Source organism: Scyliorhinus canicula, chromosome 24 (genome assembly GCF_902713615.1).
Source record: "Scyliorhinus canicula chromosome 24, sScyCan1.1, whole genome shotgun sequence".
Classification (NCBI taxonomy): domain Eukaryota; kingdom Metazoa; phylum Chordata; class Chondrichthyes; order Carcharhiniformes; family Scyliorhinidae; genus Scyliorhinus; species Scyliorhinus canicula.
Window position 1 is genome coordinate 23,638,753 of NC_052169.1, and position 17,171 is coordinate 23,655,923.

General features: G+C 48.2%; 1 protein-coding gene across 1 annotated transcript in view; it reads right to left on the minus strand.

Moving 5' to 3' along the window:
• Positions 1-719: 719 nt before the first annotated feature.
• LOC119956729 (little elongation complex subunit 2-like) overlaps positions 720-17,171 on the minus strand; it is a 54,102-nt gene continuing 37,650 nt past the window's right edge. Inside the window, exon 6 of the mRNA XM_038784065.1 lies at positions 720-1,126. Within this exon, the coding sequence (XP_038639993.1) occupies positions 920-1,126 (207 nt within the window). The 3' untranslated portion in view covers positions 720-919. The remainder of the gene's footprint in view (positions 1,127-17,171) is intronic.

Sequence of the window (17,171 nt, forward strand, 5' to 3'; positions counted from 1 at the left end):
ATCGAGTGTGCACCGGCTCTTGGGAAGAGCACCCTACCCAAGCCCACACCTCCACCCTATCCCCATAACCCAGGAACCCCACCCAACACTAAGGGCAATTTATCATGGCCAATCCACCTAACCTGCACATCTTTGGACTGTGGGGGGAAACCGGAGCACCCGGAGGAAACCCACGCACACACGGGGAGGATGTGCAGACTCCGCACAGACAGTGACCCAAGCCGGGAATCGAACCTGGGACCCTGGAGCTGTGAAGCAATTGTGCTAACCACTATGCTATCGTGCTGCCCAAACACATTTCTGACCATTTATTTCTATGTTTGAAATCCTCCCCCAAACCCGTGCCCATTCTTTCTAACTGGTGAATTGTATATACGGGCCATACCATCAGCTGCAAGGCTGTGCTCTCAAACCAGTGTTTGGTCAGGAAAATCTGGGGCCAAGGTGCACTCTGGCACTGCTCTTGCTCAAAGATTTGCCCTCGAATCATTTGTTGCTCTTTCCAGTGGAAAGCTGACCCACCTTCACGGAACCCCTACAGTGCAGAGGGAGGGGAATTGGCCCATCGAGTCTGCACCGACCCTCTGAAAGAGCAGCCTGTCCAGGTCCACTCCCCAGCCTATCCCCGCAATCCCACCCAATCTGTACATCCCTGGACACTAAGGGGTAATTTATCACTGGCTTATCTACCTAACCCACACATCCTTGGGCTGTGGGAGGAAGCCCACGCAGACACTAGGGGGGAACAAGCAAACTCCACACAGACAGTCATCCAAAGCCGGAATTGAACCAGGGTCCCTGGTGCTTTGAGGCAGCAGTGCTAAGCACTGTACTCGACAGCCTTTAGAAAGAGGAAGGGGTGTGGGCTGCCTTTGCCTGTGATTAATAGACAGCCCCGGTATCACCTCGCATCTCAGTCTCACTGGCCCTTTACGTTCTGCGCCTTCTTCAGTTTCTTCTTTGCCTTCCACCGCTTATTTCGATTTGCTCTCTTCCCTTTATTCTTTTTCTTCGGGGTCACCCCTTCATTTCCACTGGGCTGGGCTGGTGGGGAATGACTCTTTGTCTCCATAGCGACTGCCTTCCTTTGAACAGGAACCCTTCTGTTTGTTTTGGCCACACCTCTCTGGAAACGTAAAACCAGATGAATTTTGACGTGACTCATTTTCACAATGCAGTTGTAGCAGATTATTACATTGCTTTGAACAAACCGTCGGCAGACTCTCTCTCCCTTTTCCAGTCCAACACAGAAAGAGCAGAGCGGCCAACATTTATTCCAGGGTGTATTTAACTACTTCAGGCTCCTGGAGAGCTTCAAACGTGAACGTTCCCTGACACTGAAACTGGGAGGCCCCAGCATTGCAGTCGGGTGTGGGGTTGTCGTGTTGGGACATGATGGATGGTTAGGGCTACAGCAGGGGAATGACTGAACTGCTGGAACACAGAGGCTGAGGAGGGTGGGGCACGGCACAATCATATTACTCACTATTCCATTCCACTCTTCCAATAGAGAAAGCCTCAGGGTTTATTATTCCAATTAACAGCCATTAGCAATTTAGCATGGTGGTACAGTGGTCAGTATTGCTGCCTCACAGCGCAAGCTTTAATTCCGGCCTCGGGTGATCATGTGCCCGTGTCAGCGTGGGTTTCCTTTGGGTGTTCCAGTTTCCCCTCGCAGTCAAAAAGGTGTGCAGGTTAGGTAGATTGGCCGTGCTAAATTGCCCCTTAGTGCCCAGGTTTGTGCAGGGATAGGGTGGGGTGGACAGGGTAGGGTGCTCTTTCATAGGGTTGGTGCAGATCCGATGGGCTGAATGGCCTTCTTCCGCACTTTAGGGATTCTATGAACACAGCAAAACATTCCAATTTGTTTCAGAGGAGCGTGATCTGACTAAATTGAATCTGGGTCCCTGGCGCTCGGAGGCAGCAGTGCTAACCGCTGTGCCACCGTGCCGTTCAGGAGAGGTGATCGAAAGCTCAGTGAACAGCACCTTAAAGTAGAGGTTGGAGAAGTGTAGGGAGGGAATTCCCCAGCCAAGGCAGCTGGAAGCTGGTCAGCAGGAATGTGCATGAGATCACTTGGAGGAACTCAACAATTCTGGAGGGCTGGCGGTCCAAGGAGCTGTCTATAGGGAAGGGGCGAAGCCATTGAAAGGATTTGAACAGGCGGGCTGAGAGCTTTAAAATCTTGGGTTTAAGTTGATTCAAACACTGTGTGGAAAATTCCTGCATCATCGGGGCAGACTCTGCATGGAGCAGCTTAGAATGTACAACCCTCAGTCAAAGCAAAGCCCATATCATTTTTGAAAGGGAGATAAACGAGTAGCTTGAAACAGGAATATTACAGGGTGTGGGCAGGTAATTCAGAATGATCAATGTTAACACAAAGGCTTGCCCAAAAACCGTGCTGAAATGAAATGCAAACCCTGTCCACAGCTGCACTGCTTCCGGTTATTAATGGGGTTCGGTGACTGTAAAATCTAGTTTTAAATACACAATAGATAATTAGAAAGTCTGCTTTAATGGGACAACCGTCGGCCACAATAGATTCTGTATGTACAAATCCCTGGGTTTATTACAGGATGGTAATCTCGTGTCCGAATTGGTGGAAGAGACTGGGAGATGGGAACATGGATGTTCCTGGAACTGGCTGGATGGATTAGATTGAATGGACCATTTCTATGCTCGCCAAGGCTTACGTTTCAATGCGAATTGAACGAGTGGCATGACTCAGGCCCATTAATAGTGCAATGCTCCCACTGCCACGGAGATTGATTAGGCAGTTTGCAGACTCCAGAACAAAGGAATTAATTAATCCCAAAGGCTTTAAAAGTAATGAGTAGTGAAGCCAACTAGTTAGAGTTAAAATTATTTTGGCCCCCTTCTGGATTTCCATTCTGACTCACAGAACCAGTACATTGCGATTTTCAACACAACACTGCAACAATCACACAAGGCTGTGCGAGTAACTAGTTCAAACTCGAAATCCGGAATTAAAACAGAAAATAATGGTCATTCAGAGAGATCTGACGAGGGCAAATGACCAGGGGTTACACTTCCTCCAACTCCACCACACTTTGTTTCAGACTGAACTCCACATCTCTCCCACCAGCTTCTGTGCACCTGTCAAGAACCCTTCCTTCTCTTAACACCAGCCTCCGGCCCTGCTGAGGGTGGGGGCGGGGGTGGGGGGTGGGGGGGTTGTGTTAATGTGTTATCATGGGCAGAGTATTGGTTGGCTCACAGCAGCAGAGAGCAGGGAGAGGTGGATCTTTTTTCCGATTGACAAGCTGTAACTAGTGGAGTATCACGGGGATCAGTGCCAGTGGGGCCTCAACAGCCTACGATCCACAACCTGGCTGAGGGAACAAAGTGTACAACAGGTAACTTTGCTGATGACACAAAGATAGGTGGGAAAGTAAGCTGTGAGGAGTACACAGAGTCTGCAAATAAATGTAGGCAGATTAAATGAGTGGGCAAAGGTTCGGCAGATGGGAGTACAATGTGGAAAACGTGAACTTGTCCACTTTGGCAGGAAGAGGAGGCAAGCATTTTAATGGTTTAAATGGGGAGAGACTGCAAAAGTCCGAGGGATCTGGGTGCCCGAGTACACGAATCACAAAAGGGTCGTATGCAGGCAGGTCAAGTGATAATGAAGACAAATGGAATATTGGCGATTATTTCGAGGGGAACTGAATATAAAAGTAGGGAGGTTTTGATGCAGTTGTACAGGGAATTGGTGAGACCACTTCTGGAACACTGTGTACAGTTTTGGTCTCAGTACTTAAGAAAGAATAGACTTTCATTATAAGCAGCTCAGAGAAGGTTCCCGCGACTGACTCCTGGAATGAAGGGGCTACCTCATGAGGAAAAGGTTGCGCAGTTTGAGCCTATGAACATTGGGATTTAGAAGAATGAGACCTGATCTTATAGAAACATAAATGTTCCTGAGGAGACTTAGAACATAGAACATAGAACAGTACAGCACAGAACAGGCCCTTCGGCCCTCGATGTTGTGCCGAGCAATGATCACCCTACTCAAACTCACGTATCCACCTTATACACGTAACCCAACAACTCCCCCTTAACCTACTTTTTAGGACACTACGGGCAATTTAGCATGGCCAATCCACCTAACCCACACATCTTTGGACTGTGGGAGGAAACCGGAGCACCCGGAGGAAACCCACGCACACACGGGGAGGACGTGCAGACAGTGACCCAGCCGAGAACCGAACCTGGGACCCTGGAGCTGTGAAGCATTGATGCTAACCACTATGCTACCATGCTGCCCGTAATAACAGGGCAAATGCGGAGAGGGCGATTCCCTTGTGGGGGAGTCTTGAATTATGGGACATGGTTTAAAAATGAGGGGGTCTCCCATTTAAGAACGAGGCAAATTTTATCACGGAGGGTCGTTGGTTTGGGGATGTCTTTGTGCAATTGTCTTCCCCAGAGAGCAGTGGAGGCTGGGGGTCATTTCATATATTCAAGGCCGAGTTAGACAGGTTTTTGATCAGCGAGAGATATGGTTATGGAGGGCAGCAGAAGAGTTGTGATCAGTTGTGATCTCATTGAATGGCACACCAGGTTTGAGGGGTTGAATGGCCTATTCCTGCTCCTAATTCCTGTGTGATAATCCCAACTCTGCGACTCTAACAGTCGACACCGAGGGCTCAATTCCTGTACCAGCTGAGGTTATTTGCGTCGGCCCCACCTTCTCAACCTTGCCCCTCGCCTGAGGTGTGGTGACCCTCAGGTTAAATCAACCCCAGTCAACTCTCCCCTCTAAAGGGGAAAGCAGCCTATGGTCATCTGGGACTATGGCTCCTTTACAATGCAAGAGGGAACAGCATGTTGAGTTCAAAGGGAGTAAGGCTGGATGAACTGAGGATCATTCGGGAGGCACAGTCGGTTATAGATAGAAGCTTCAGGGATGTAGTTACTCCTAACAATGAAAGTAGCTGGGTGACGTTTAAAAGGAGGGGGAAGAAGCAGTCAGTGCAAGTTGCTCCCCTCAATAACAGGTAAACCGTTTTGGATACTGTTGGGGGGGGTGGGGGGGGGGTGGGGAAGACCTACCAGAGGTAAGCCACGGTGACCAGGTCTCTGACTCTGAGTCTGTCCCTGTGGCTCAGAAGGGGAGGGGGAGAGGAGACCATTAGTTATTGGAGATGCTATAGTTAGAGGTACAGACAGGCGGTTCTGTGGCAACGATAGAGGCTCACGGCTGGTGTGTTGCCTCCCGGGTGCCAAGGTCCGTGACGTCTCTGATCGTGTTTTCAGGATCCATAAGCGGGAGGGGGAGCAGCCACAGGTCGTGGTACACATTGGTACCAACGACAGAGGTAGGAAAAGGGACAGGGATAGAACATACAGTGTAGGAGGCCATTTGGTCCATCGAGTCTGCACCGGCCCACTTAAGCCCTCACTTCCACCCTATCCCCGTAACCCAATAACCCCTCCTAATCTTTTTGGATACTAAGGGCAATTTAGCATGGCCAATCCACCTAATCTGCACGTCTTTGGACTGTGGGAGGAAACCGGAGCACCCGGAGGAAACCCACACAGACACGGGGAGGACGTGCAGACTCCGCACAGACAGTGACGCAGCAGGGAATTGAACTTGGGACCCTGGCGCTTTGAAACCACAGTGCTATCCACTTGTGCTACATTGCTGCCCCAAATGTAAAACAGGAATTCAGGTGGAAGCTGAGAGCCAGGACAGACCGTGTTGCCATCTCTGGTTTGCTGCCAGTGCCACATGCTAGTGAGGTGAGGAAGAGGGAGAGAGTGCAGATAAACACGTGGCTACAGGGATGCTGCAGGAGGGAGGGTTTCAGTTACTTGGATAATTGGAGCACATTCTGGGGAAGGTGGGACCTGTACAAACAGGGCACCAATATCCTGGGAGGGAAATTTGCTACAGCTCTTCGGGGGGTTTTAAACTAATTGTCCAGGAGATAGCATTGCTGGAGTTCAGGAAGTTGAGGGTAGTGCAGTACTGCGGAAGGTACCAAGGTCACAAGAGTGGACCTGCAGGCATGAAGGTGGTTTGAAGTGCGTCTACTTCAATGCGACGAGCATCAGGAATAAGGTTGGTGAGCTTGAAGCATGGATTGGTACCTGGGACTACGATGTTGTGGCCATTACGGAGACCTGGATAGAACAGGCAGGAATGGTTGTTGGAGGTTCCGGGGTTTAGATGTTTCAGTAAGATTAGGGAAGGTGGTAAAAGAGGTGGAGGAGTAGCATAGTTAATCAAGGATAGTATAATTGCTGCAGAAAGGCAGTTTGAGGTGGACCTGTCTACTGAGGTAGTGTGGGCTGAAGTTAGAAATAGGAAAGGAGCGGTCACTTTGTTAAGAGTTTTCTATAGGCCCCCAAACCGTAAAAGAGATGTGGAGGAAAAGATTGCAATGCAAATTTTGGATAGGTGCGGTAGTCACAGGGTAGTTGTCATGGGTGACTTTAACTTTCCAAATATTGATTGGAACCACTATAATTTGAATAGTTTGGATGGGGCTGTTTTTATCCAGTGTGTGCAGGAGGGTTTTCTCACACAATATGTGGATAGACCATCAAGAGGTGGGGCCACATTGGATTTGGTACTGGGTAATGAACTGGGCCAAGTGTTAGATTTGGTTGTGGGAGAGCACTTTGGAAATAGTGACCACAATTCGATGTCTTTCACTATTGCAAAGGAGAGGGATAGGGACATACAGCAGCACAAGGTTTATAACTGGGGGAAGGGTAATTACGATGCAATGAAGCATTAATGTGGATAATGTGGAGGGCTGTTGTAGGCTGAAAAGAGACATTCATAGCAGCACGGTAGCATTGTGGATAGCACAATCGCTTCACAGCTCCAGGGTCCCAGGTTCGATCCCAGCTTGGGTCACTGTCTGTGCGGAGTCTGCACATCCTCCCCGTGTGTGCGTGGGTTTCCTCCGGGTGCTCCGGTTTCCTCCCACAGTCCAAAGATGTGCAGGTTAGGTGGATTGGCCATGATAAATTGCCCTTAGTGTCCAAAATTGCCCTTAGTGTTGGGTGGGATTACTGGGTTATGGGGATAGGGTGGAGGTGTTGACCTTGGGTAGGGTGCTCTTTCCAAGAGCCGGTGCAGACTCGATGGGCTGAATGGCCTCCTTCTGCACTGTAAATTCTATGTCTATGATAGGATGCAGAACTGGGCTGAAAAGTGGCAGATGGAGTTGAACCCTGATAAGTGTGAGGTGATTCTTTTTGGTAGGACAAATTTGAATGCGGATTACAGGATTAACGGCAGGGTTCTGGAGAAGCAGAGAGATCTCGGAGTTCATGTCCATAGATCTCTGAAAGTTACCACCCAAGTGGATAGAGCCATGAAGAAAGCCTATAGCATTTATTAACAGGGGGATTGAGTTTAAGAGCCATGAGGTTATGCTGCAACCGTACAAGACCTTGGTTAGACCACATTTGGAGTATTGTGTGCAGTTCTGGTCACCTCATAATAGGAAGGATGTGGAAGCATTGGAAAGGGTGCAAAGGAGATTTACCAAGATGCTGCCTGGATTGGAGAGTAGGTCTTATGAGGAAAGGTTGAGGGAGCTAGGGCTTTTCTCATTGGAGCGAAGGAGGATGAGAGGTGACTTAATCGAGGTGTATAAGATGATGAGAGGGATAGACAGAGTGGATGTTCAGCGACTTTTTCCTCGGGTGGATGTAGCTGTTACACGGGGGCATAACTATAAGGTTTAGGGTGGAAGATATAGGAGGGATGTCAGAGGTAGGTTCTTTACTCAGAGAGTGGTTGGGGCGTGGAACGCACTCCCAGCTATGGTAGTGGAGTTGGACACTTGAGGAACTTTCAAGCGGTTATTGGATAGGAATATGGAGTGCACTAGAATGACTGGGAGTAGGTTGATTTGATCTTAGTTTCAGACAAGTTGGGCACAACATCGTGGGCCGAACGGCCTGTACTGTGCTGCACAGTTCTATGAATGGCCTCTACTTTAATTCAAAGAGTATCATAGGCAAGTCAGATGTTAAGAGCCTGTATTGACACGTGGAGTTGTGATGTTGTTGCCATCACAGAGAGGTTAAGGGAGGGGTGGGACTTGGGAGGGTGTAAAAGAGGAGGTGGTGTTGCATTATTAATTAAGGAGTCTGTTCCTGCAGTAAGGAGGGATGATATCTTGGAAGGGTCTTCTAATGAGGCTTGGTGGGTAGAGTTTTAGGAATAAAAATGGGGCAAACACACTGCAGGGAATGTGTAATAGACCAGCAAATGGACAGCGGGCAATAGAGGAGCAGATATATAGATAATTCCCTCCCGAACAGTACAATACATGCACCTACACCTCAAGAACTGCAGCGATTCAAGAAGGCAACTCACCACCACCTTCTGAAGGGCAACTAGGGATGGGCAATCAATGCTGGCCTAACCAGCGACACCCATATCCCGTAAATGAATAAAACAAAATTCACTGAGGTGTGTAAAAATAATAAAAGAGCAAATATAGGTGGGGATTTCAACTTTCCTAACATCAATTGGTATTGTCACATTGTAAAGGGTTTAGAGGAAGCAGATTTCTTGAAATGTATTCAAGAGAGCTTTTTATATCAACATGTCGAAGGTGAAACAAGGGGTGGGGCAGTGCTGGGTGGGGCAGTTCAAAATGGAATTAGTGAGAGCGCAGGTCCCAAATGTTACCGTGAGGATGAACAAAGAACAAAGAAAAGTACAGCACAGGAACAGGCCCTTCAGCCCTCCAGGTCTGTGCCGACCATGCTGCCCGTCTAAACTAAAATATTCTGCACTTCCTGGGTCCGTATCCCTCTATTCCCATCCTATTCATGTATTTGTCAAGATGCCCCTTAAATGTCACTATCGTTCCTGCTTCCACCACCTCCTCCGGCAGCGAGTTCCAGGCACCCACTACCCTCTGTGTAAAAAACTTGCCTCATACATCTCCTCTAAACCTTGTCCCTCGCACCTTAAACCTATGCCCCCTAGTAATTGACACCTCTACCCTGGGAAAAAGCCTGACTATCCACTCTGTCTATGCCCCTCATAATTTTGTAGACCTCTATTAGGCCGCCCCTCAACCTTCGTTGTTCCAATGAGAACGAACCGAGTTTATTCAACCTTTCCTCATAGCTAATGCCCTCCAGACCAGGCAACATTCTGGTAAATCTCTTCTGCACCCTCTCTAAAGCCTCCACATCTTTCTGGTAGTGTGGCAACCAGAATTGAACACTAGTTCTCGCCAAGTGTGGCGTAACTAAGGTTCTATACAGCTGCAACATGACTTGCCAATTTTTATACTCAATGCCCTGGCCAATGAAGGCAAGCATGCCGTATGCCTTCTTGACTGCCTTCGCCACCTGTGTTTTTGAGTGACCTGTGGACCTGTACACCTCGATCTCTCTGCCTGTCAATTCTCTTGTGGGTTCTATCATTCACTGTATATTCCCTACCTGCATTAGACCTTCCAAAATGCATTACCTAACATTTGTCCAGATTAAACTCCATGAAATGTGGGAGCAACAAGTCCAAGAACCCTGGATGTCCAGGATCATTCAGGACTGGATAGGAAGGAAAAGGGAGACTTTTACAGATACAAAAGGGAGAAAAGGTCCTTGTGATGAATAGAAAGTGCCGAGGGAAACTCAAAAAGGCAATTAAGAGAGAAAAGAGGGGGAATGAAAAAGCACTGGCAAGTAAGATTATGGAAAATCCCAAGATATTCCATCAGGATGTCAAGATCTGATTTGATTTATAATTGTAATGTATTAGTATGCAGTGAAAAGTATTGTTTCTTGCATGTTGTAGAAACAATGCATATCCTTACATAGGGAAGGAAGGAGAGACTGCAGAATGTCACAGGATGTTACAGTCACAGCAAGGTGCAGAGAAAAGATCAACTTAATACGAGGTAGGTCCATTCAAAGGTCTGATGGCAGTGGGGAAGAAGCTGTTCTTGAGTTGGTTGGTACGTGACCTCAAACTTTGGTATCTTTTTCCTGACGGAAGAAGGTGGAAGAGAGTATATCCGGGGTGCGTGGGGTCCTTAATTATGCTGGCTGCCTTCCTGAGGCAGCGGGAATTATGGATAGTCAATAGAACATAACAGCGCAGTACAGGCCCTTCGGCCCTCGATGTTGCGCCGACCTGTGAAACCCCTCTAAAGCCCATCTACACTATTCTCTTATCGTCCATATGTCTATCCAATGACCATTTGAATGCCCTTAGTGTTGGCGAGTCCACTACTGTTGCAGGCAGGGCATCTGACATCTGTCCTATATCTATCTCCCCTCAATTTAAAGCTATGTCCCCTCGTGCTAGACATCACCATCCGAGGAAAAAGGCTCTCACTGTCCACCCTATCTAATCCTCTGATCATCTTGTATGCCTCAATTAAGTCTCCTCTTAACCCTCTTCTCTCTAACGAAAACAGCCCCAAGTCCCTCAGCCTTTCCTCATAAGATCTTCCCTCCATACCAGGCAACATTCTGGTAAATCTCCTCTGCACCCTTTCCAATGCTTCCACATCCTTCCTATAATGCGGCGACCAGAACTGCACGCAATACTCCAAATGTGGCCGCACCAGAGTTTTGTACAACTGCAACATGAACTCATGGCTCCGAAACTCAATTCCTCTACCAATAAAAGCTAACACACCGTACGCCTTCTTAACAGTCCTCTCACCCTGGGTGGCAACTTTCAGGGATCTATGCACATATCTCTCTGCTCAACCACACTACCAAGATCTCTCTGCTCAACCACACTACGAAGAATCTTACCATCAGCCCAGTACTCTGTCTTCCTGTTATTCCTTCCAAAATGAATCACCTCACACTTTTCTGCATTAAACTCTATTTGCCACCTGTCAGCCCAGCTCTGCAGCTTATCTATGTCCCTCTGTAACTTGTAACATCCTTCTGAACTGTCCACAACTCCACCGACTTTAGTGTCATCTGCAAATTGACTCACCCATCCTTCTACACCCTCCTCCAGGTCATTTATAAAAATGAGAAACAGCAGTGGCCCCAAAACAGATCCTTGTGGTTCACCACTAGTAACTGGACTCCAGTCTGAACATTTCCCATCAACCACCACCCTTTGTCTTCTTCCAGCTAGCCAGTTTCTGATCCAAACTGCTAAATCACCCTGAATCCCATGCCTCCGTATTTTCTGCAATAGCCTACCTACGCTTTACTGAAATCCATATAACCACATCAACCGCTTTACCCTCGTCCACCTGTTTGGTCACCTTCTCAAAGAACTCAATAAGGTTTGTGAGGCACGATCTACCCTTCACAAAACCATGTTGACTATCCCTAATCAAATTATTCCTTTCCAGATGATCATACATCCCATCTCTTATAAATCTTTCCAATACTTTTCCCACAACAGAAGTAAGGCTCACTGGTCTATAGTTACTGGGGTTGTCTCTACTCCCCTTCTTGAACAATGGATGGGATGGGATGGGAGGTTGGTTTGCGTGATGGACTGGGCTACATTCTTGACCTTTTGTAGTTTCCTGTGGTCTTGGGCAGAGCAGGCTCCATACCAAGCCGTGATACAACCAGAAAGAATGCTTTCTATGGTGCGTCTATCGAGGTTGGTGAGAGTCGCAGGTGACATGCCAAATTTTCTTAGTCTTCTGAGAAAGTAGTCGTTGGTGGGCTTTCTTCACTATCGTGTCGGCATGGGGGGACCAGGACAGGTTGTTGGTGATCTGGACACCTAAAAACTTGAAGCTCTCGACCCTTTCTACTTCGTTCCCATTGATGTAGACAGGGGCATGTTCTCCACTATACTTCCTGAAGGCGATGACAATCTCCTTTGTTTTGTTGACATTGAGGAAGAGATTATTGTCGTCGCACCAGTTCACCAGATTCTCTATCCCATTCCTGTACTCTGTCTCGTCATTGTTTGAAATCCGACCCACCACAGTGCTGTCATCAACAAATTTGAAAATCGAGTTGGAGGGGAATTTGGGCAGTCATAGATGTATAAGGAGTATACAGCAGAGGGCAGCAGAGCAGAGCTACTGATCAGCTGTTCTGGGGAAATTTGCATACGTGCAGTGCGGTCAGCCTAAGTGGAAGGTCAATCTGCGAAGGGGACCCGAGGAGTTTGAGTGAAGGCAATCATCCAGCAGAGGGCAGCAGAGCAGAGCTACTGATCAGCTGTTCTGGGGAAATTTGCATACGTGCAGTGCGGTCAGCCTAAGTTGAAGGTGGTTTGTGGAGAGGCTGTTGGCAAGTGACAGTTAAACCCGAAACACTTCGTGAGTGTTTCCCACCCTACCTCCTCCTCTAACCAACCCCCCCACCCCACGGTGGTTGGGAAGCGGGCGCAGGGGCCTGTCGTGAAGGTGAGTGAGTGCCTTTAAATTTACTTACCTTTGAGCGGGAGCAGGGTTTGAGGTAATATCAGGTAAGCTCTTCCTTTCTTTTTCTTTTTCTTGTTATTTTTTAAATCTAGAGGTGATGTCAGGGAAGGCAGTACAATGCTCCTCCTGCAGAATGTTTGAGGTGAGGGACGCCGTCAGTGTCCCTGCTGATTTCATCTGTGGGAAGTGCACCCAACTCCAGCTCCTCAAAAACCGTGTTAGGGACCTGGAGCTTGAGCTGGATGAACTTCGGATCATTCGGGAGGCAGAGGGGGTCATAGATAGGAGCTTCAGGGAAATAGTTACACCAAAGACTGGAGATAGATGGGTAACTGTAAGAGGGACTGGGAAGAAGCAGTCAGTGCAGGGACCCCCTGCGGTCGTTCCCCTGAGTAACAAGTATACCGTTTTGGATACTTGTGGGGGGGACGACTTACCAGGGGTAAGCCATGGGGTACGGGCCTCTGGCACGGAGTCTGTCCCTGTTGCTCAGAAGGGAAGGGGGGAAAGGAGTAGAACATTAGTAATTGGGGACTCAATAGTCAGGGGCACAGATAGGAGATTTTGTGGGAGCGAGAGAGACTCACGTTTGGTATGTTGCCTCCCAGGTGCAAGGGTACGTGATGTCTCGGATCGTGTTTTCCGGGTCCTTAAGGGGGAGGGGGAGCAGCCCCAAGTCGTAGTCCACATTGGCACTAACGACATAGGTAGGAAAGGGGACAAGGATGTCAGGCAGGCCTTTAGGGAGCTAGGATGGAAGCTCAGAGCGAGAACAAACAGAGTTGTTATCTCTGGGTTGTTGCCCGTGCCACGTGATAGTGAGATGAGGAATAGGGAGAGAGAGCAATTAAACACGTGGCTACAGGGATGGTGCAGGCGGGAGGGATTCAGATTTCTGGATAACTGGGGCTCTTTCTGGGGAAGGTGGGACCTCTATAGACAGGATGGTCTACATCTGAACCTGAGGGGCACCAATATCCTGGGGGGGAGATTTGTTAGTGCTCTTTGGGGGGGTTTAAACTAATTCAGCAGGGGCATGGGAGCCTGGATTGTAGTTTTAGGGTACGGGAGATTGAGAGTATAGAGGTCAGGAGCACAGATTTGACTTCGCAGGAGGGTGCCAGTGTTCAGGTAGGTGGTTTGAAGTGTGTCTACTTCAATGCCAGGAGTATACGAAATAAGGTAGGGGAACTGGCAGCATGGGTTGGTACCTGGGACTTCGATGTTGTGGCCATTTCAGAGACATGGATAGAGCAGGGACAGGAATGGTTGTTGCAGGTTCCGGGGTTTAGGTGTTTTAGTAAGGTCAGAGAAGGGGGCAAAAGAGGGGGAGGTGTGGCTCTGCTTGTCAAGGACAGTATTACAGTGGCGGAAAGGATGCTAGATGGGGACTCTTCTTCTGAGGTAGTATGGGCTGAGGTTAGAAACAGGAAAGGAGAGGTCACCCTGTTGGGAGTTTTCTATAGGCCACCTAATAGTTCTAGGGATGTAGAGGAAAGGATGGCGAAGATGATTCTGGAAAAGAGCGAAAGTAACAGGGTAGTTGTTATGGGAGACTTTAACTTTCCAAATATTGACTGGAAAAGATATAGTTCGAGTACATTAGATGGGTCATTCTTTGTACAATGTGTGCAGGAGGGTTTCCTGACACAATATGTTGACAGGCCAACAAGAGGCGAGGCCACATTGGATTTGGTTTTGGGTAATGAACCAGGCCAGGTGTTAGATCTGGAGGTAGGTGAGCACTTTGGAAACAGTGACCACAATTCGGTGACCTTTACGTTAGTGATGGAAAGGGATAAGTATACCCCGCAGGGCAAGAGTTATAGCTGGGGGAAGGGCAATTATGATGCCATTAGACATGACTTAGGATGTGTTGGTTGGAGAAGTAGGCTGCAAGGGTTGGGCACACTGGATATGTGGAGCTTGTTCAAGGAACAGCTATTGCATGTTCTTGATAAGTACGTACCAGTCAGGCAGGGAGGAAGGGGTCGAGCGAGGGAACCGTGGTTTACCAAAGAAGTGGAATCTCTTGTTAAGAGGAAGAAGGAGGCCTATGTGAAGATGAGGCGTGAAGTTTCAGTTGGGGCGCTTGATATTTACAAGGAAGCGAGGAAGGATCTAAAGAGAGAGCTGAGACGAGCAAGGAGGGGACATGAGAAGTCTTTGGCAGGTAGGATCAAGGAAAACCCAAAAGCTTTCTATAGGTATGTCAGGAATAAAAGAATGACTAGGGTAAGAGTAGGGCCAGTCAAGGACAGTGGTGGGAAGTTGTGTGTGGAGGCTGAGGAGATAAGCGAGATACTAAATGAATACTTTTCGTCAGTATTCACTCAAGAAAAAGATAATATTGTGGAGGAGAATGCTGAGACCCAGGCTATTAGAATAGATGGCATTGAGGTGCGTAGGGAAGAAGTGTTGGCAATTCTGGACAAGGTGAAAATAGATAAGTCCCCGGGGCCGGATGGGATTTATCCTAGGATTCTCTGGGAAGCCAGGGAAGAGATTGCTGAGCCTTTGGCTTTGATTTTTAGGTCATCATTGGCTACAGGAATAGTGCCAGAGGACTGGAGGATGGCAAATGTGGTCCCTTTGTTCAAGAAGGGGAGTAGAGATAACCCCGGTAACTATAGGCCGGTGAGCCTAACGTCTGTGGTGGGTAAAGTCTTGGAGAGGATTATAAAAGATACGATTTATAATCATCTAGATAGGAATAATATGATTAGGGACAGTCAGCATGGTTTTGTGAAGGGTAGGTCATGCCTCACAAACCTTATCGAGTTCTTTGAGAAGGTGACTGAACAGGTAGACGAGGGTAGAGCAGTTGATGTGGTGTATATGGATTTCAGTAAAGCGTTTGATAAGGTTCCCCACGGTCGTCTATTGCAGAAAATACGGAGGCTGGGGATTGAGGGTGATTTAGAGATGTGGATCAGAAATTGGCTAGTTGAAAGAAGACAGAGAGTGGTAGTTGATGGGAAATGTTCAGAATGGAGTTCAGTTACGAGTGGCGTACCACAAGGATCTGTTCTGGGGCCGTTGCTGTTTGTCATTTTTATAAATGACCTAGAGGAGGGCGCAGAAGGATGGGTGAGTAAATTTGCAGACGACACTAAAGTCGGTGGAGTTGTAGACAGTGCGGAAGGATGTTGCAGGTTACAGAGGGACATAGATAAGCTGCAGAGCTGGGCTGAGAGGTGGCAAATGGAGTTTAATGTGGAGAAGTGTGAGGTGATTCACTTTGGAAAGAATAACAGAAATGCGGAATATTTGGCTAATGGTAAAATTCTTGGTAGTGTGGATGAGCAGAGGGATCTCGGTGTCCATGTACATAGATCCCTGAAAGTTGCCACCCAGGTTGATAGGGTTGTGAAGAAGGCCTATGGTGTGTTGGCCTTTATTGGTAGAGGGATTGAGTTCCGGAGCCATGAGGTCATGTTGCAGTTGTACAAAACTCTAGTACGGCCGCATTTGGAGTATTGCGTACAGTTCTGGTCGCCTCATTATAGGAAGGACGTGGAAGCTTTGGAACGGGTGCAGAGGAGATTTACCAGGATGTTGCCTGGTATGGAGGGAAAATCTTATGAGGAAAGGCTGATGGACTTGAGGTTGTTTTCGTTAGAGAGAAGAAGGTTAAGAGGTGACTTAATCGAGGCGTACAAAATGATCAGAGGGTTAGATAGGGTGGACAGCGAGAGCCTTCTCCCGCGGATGGAGGTGGCTAGCACGAGGGGACATAGCCTTAAATTGAGGGGTAATAGATATAGGACAGAGGTCAGAGGTGGGTTTTTTACGCAAAGAGTGGTGAGGCCGTGGAATGCCCTACCTGCAACAGTAGTGAACATGCCAACATTGAGGGCATTTAAAAATTTATTGGATAAGCATATGGATGATAAGGGCATAGTGTAGGTTAGATGGCCTTTAGATTTTTTCCATGTCGGTGCAACATCGAGGGCCGAAGGGCCTGTACTGCGCTGTATCGTTCTATGTTCTATGTTCTATAGTAGGGTAGGGGGCTGAGGACACAGCCTTGTGGGGCACCAGTGTTGAGGATGATCGTGGAGGTGGTGTTGTTGCCTATCTGATTGCGGCCTGTGGGTTTGAAAGTTCAGGATCCAGTCACAGAGGGAGGAGCCGAGGCCAAGGCCACCGAAGGGATAGGGATTACCAGGAAGAGTAGGAGCCATTAGCGACCCAGAGGGTATCCATGCGTGGAGCCAGGTGACATTGGTAGGGTGTTAAACAAGTACATCACATCTGTCTTCACTTTGGAGAAGGAGGCTGTGGGTGCAGACTTCAGGCAGAGGGACTGTGAGGTCCTTGAGCAGTTTGATATAGGGAGTGAGGAGGTAGCGGAGAAGTGGACAACCCCCAGGTCCAGATGGGTTGGATCCCAGGATGCTGTGGAAGGCAAGGGAGGAAATTACAGGGGCTCTGACTCAACTTTAATTTTTCTCTGGCCCACAGGGGGAGTGCCACAGGACTGGAAGACAGCGAATGTGGTTGCACTTTTGAAGGGTGGTAGAGATGAGCCAGGGATTTACAGACCAGTCAGTCTCACGTTGATGATGGGGAAACCATTGGAGAAAATTCTTCAGGATAGAATCTTTTTCCACTTGGAGACGCAGGGCTTGATTAGTGAGTCAGCACGGCTTTGTCAGAGGGAGGTCACGCCTAACAAATGTGACTGAATTCTATGAGGAGGTGACCAGGTGTGTAGATGGTGTGTACCAGGGGCTGGTTTAGCTCACTCGGCTAAATCGCTGGCTTTTAAAGCAGACCAAGCAG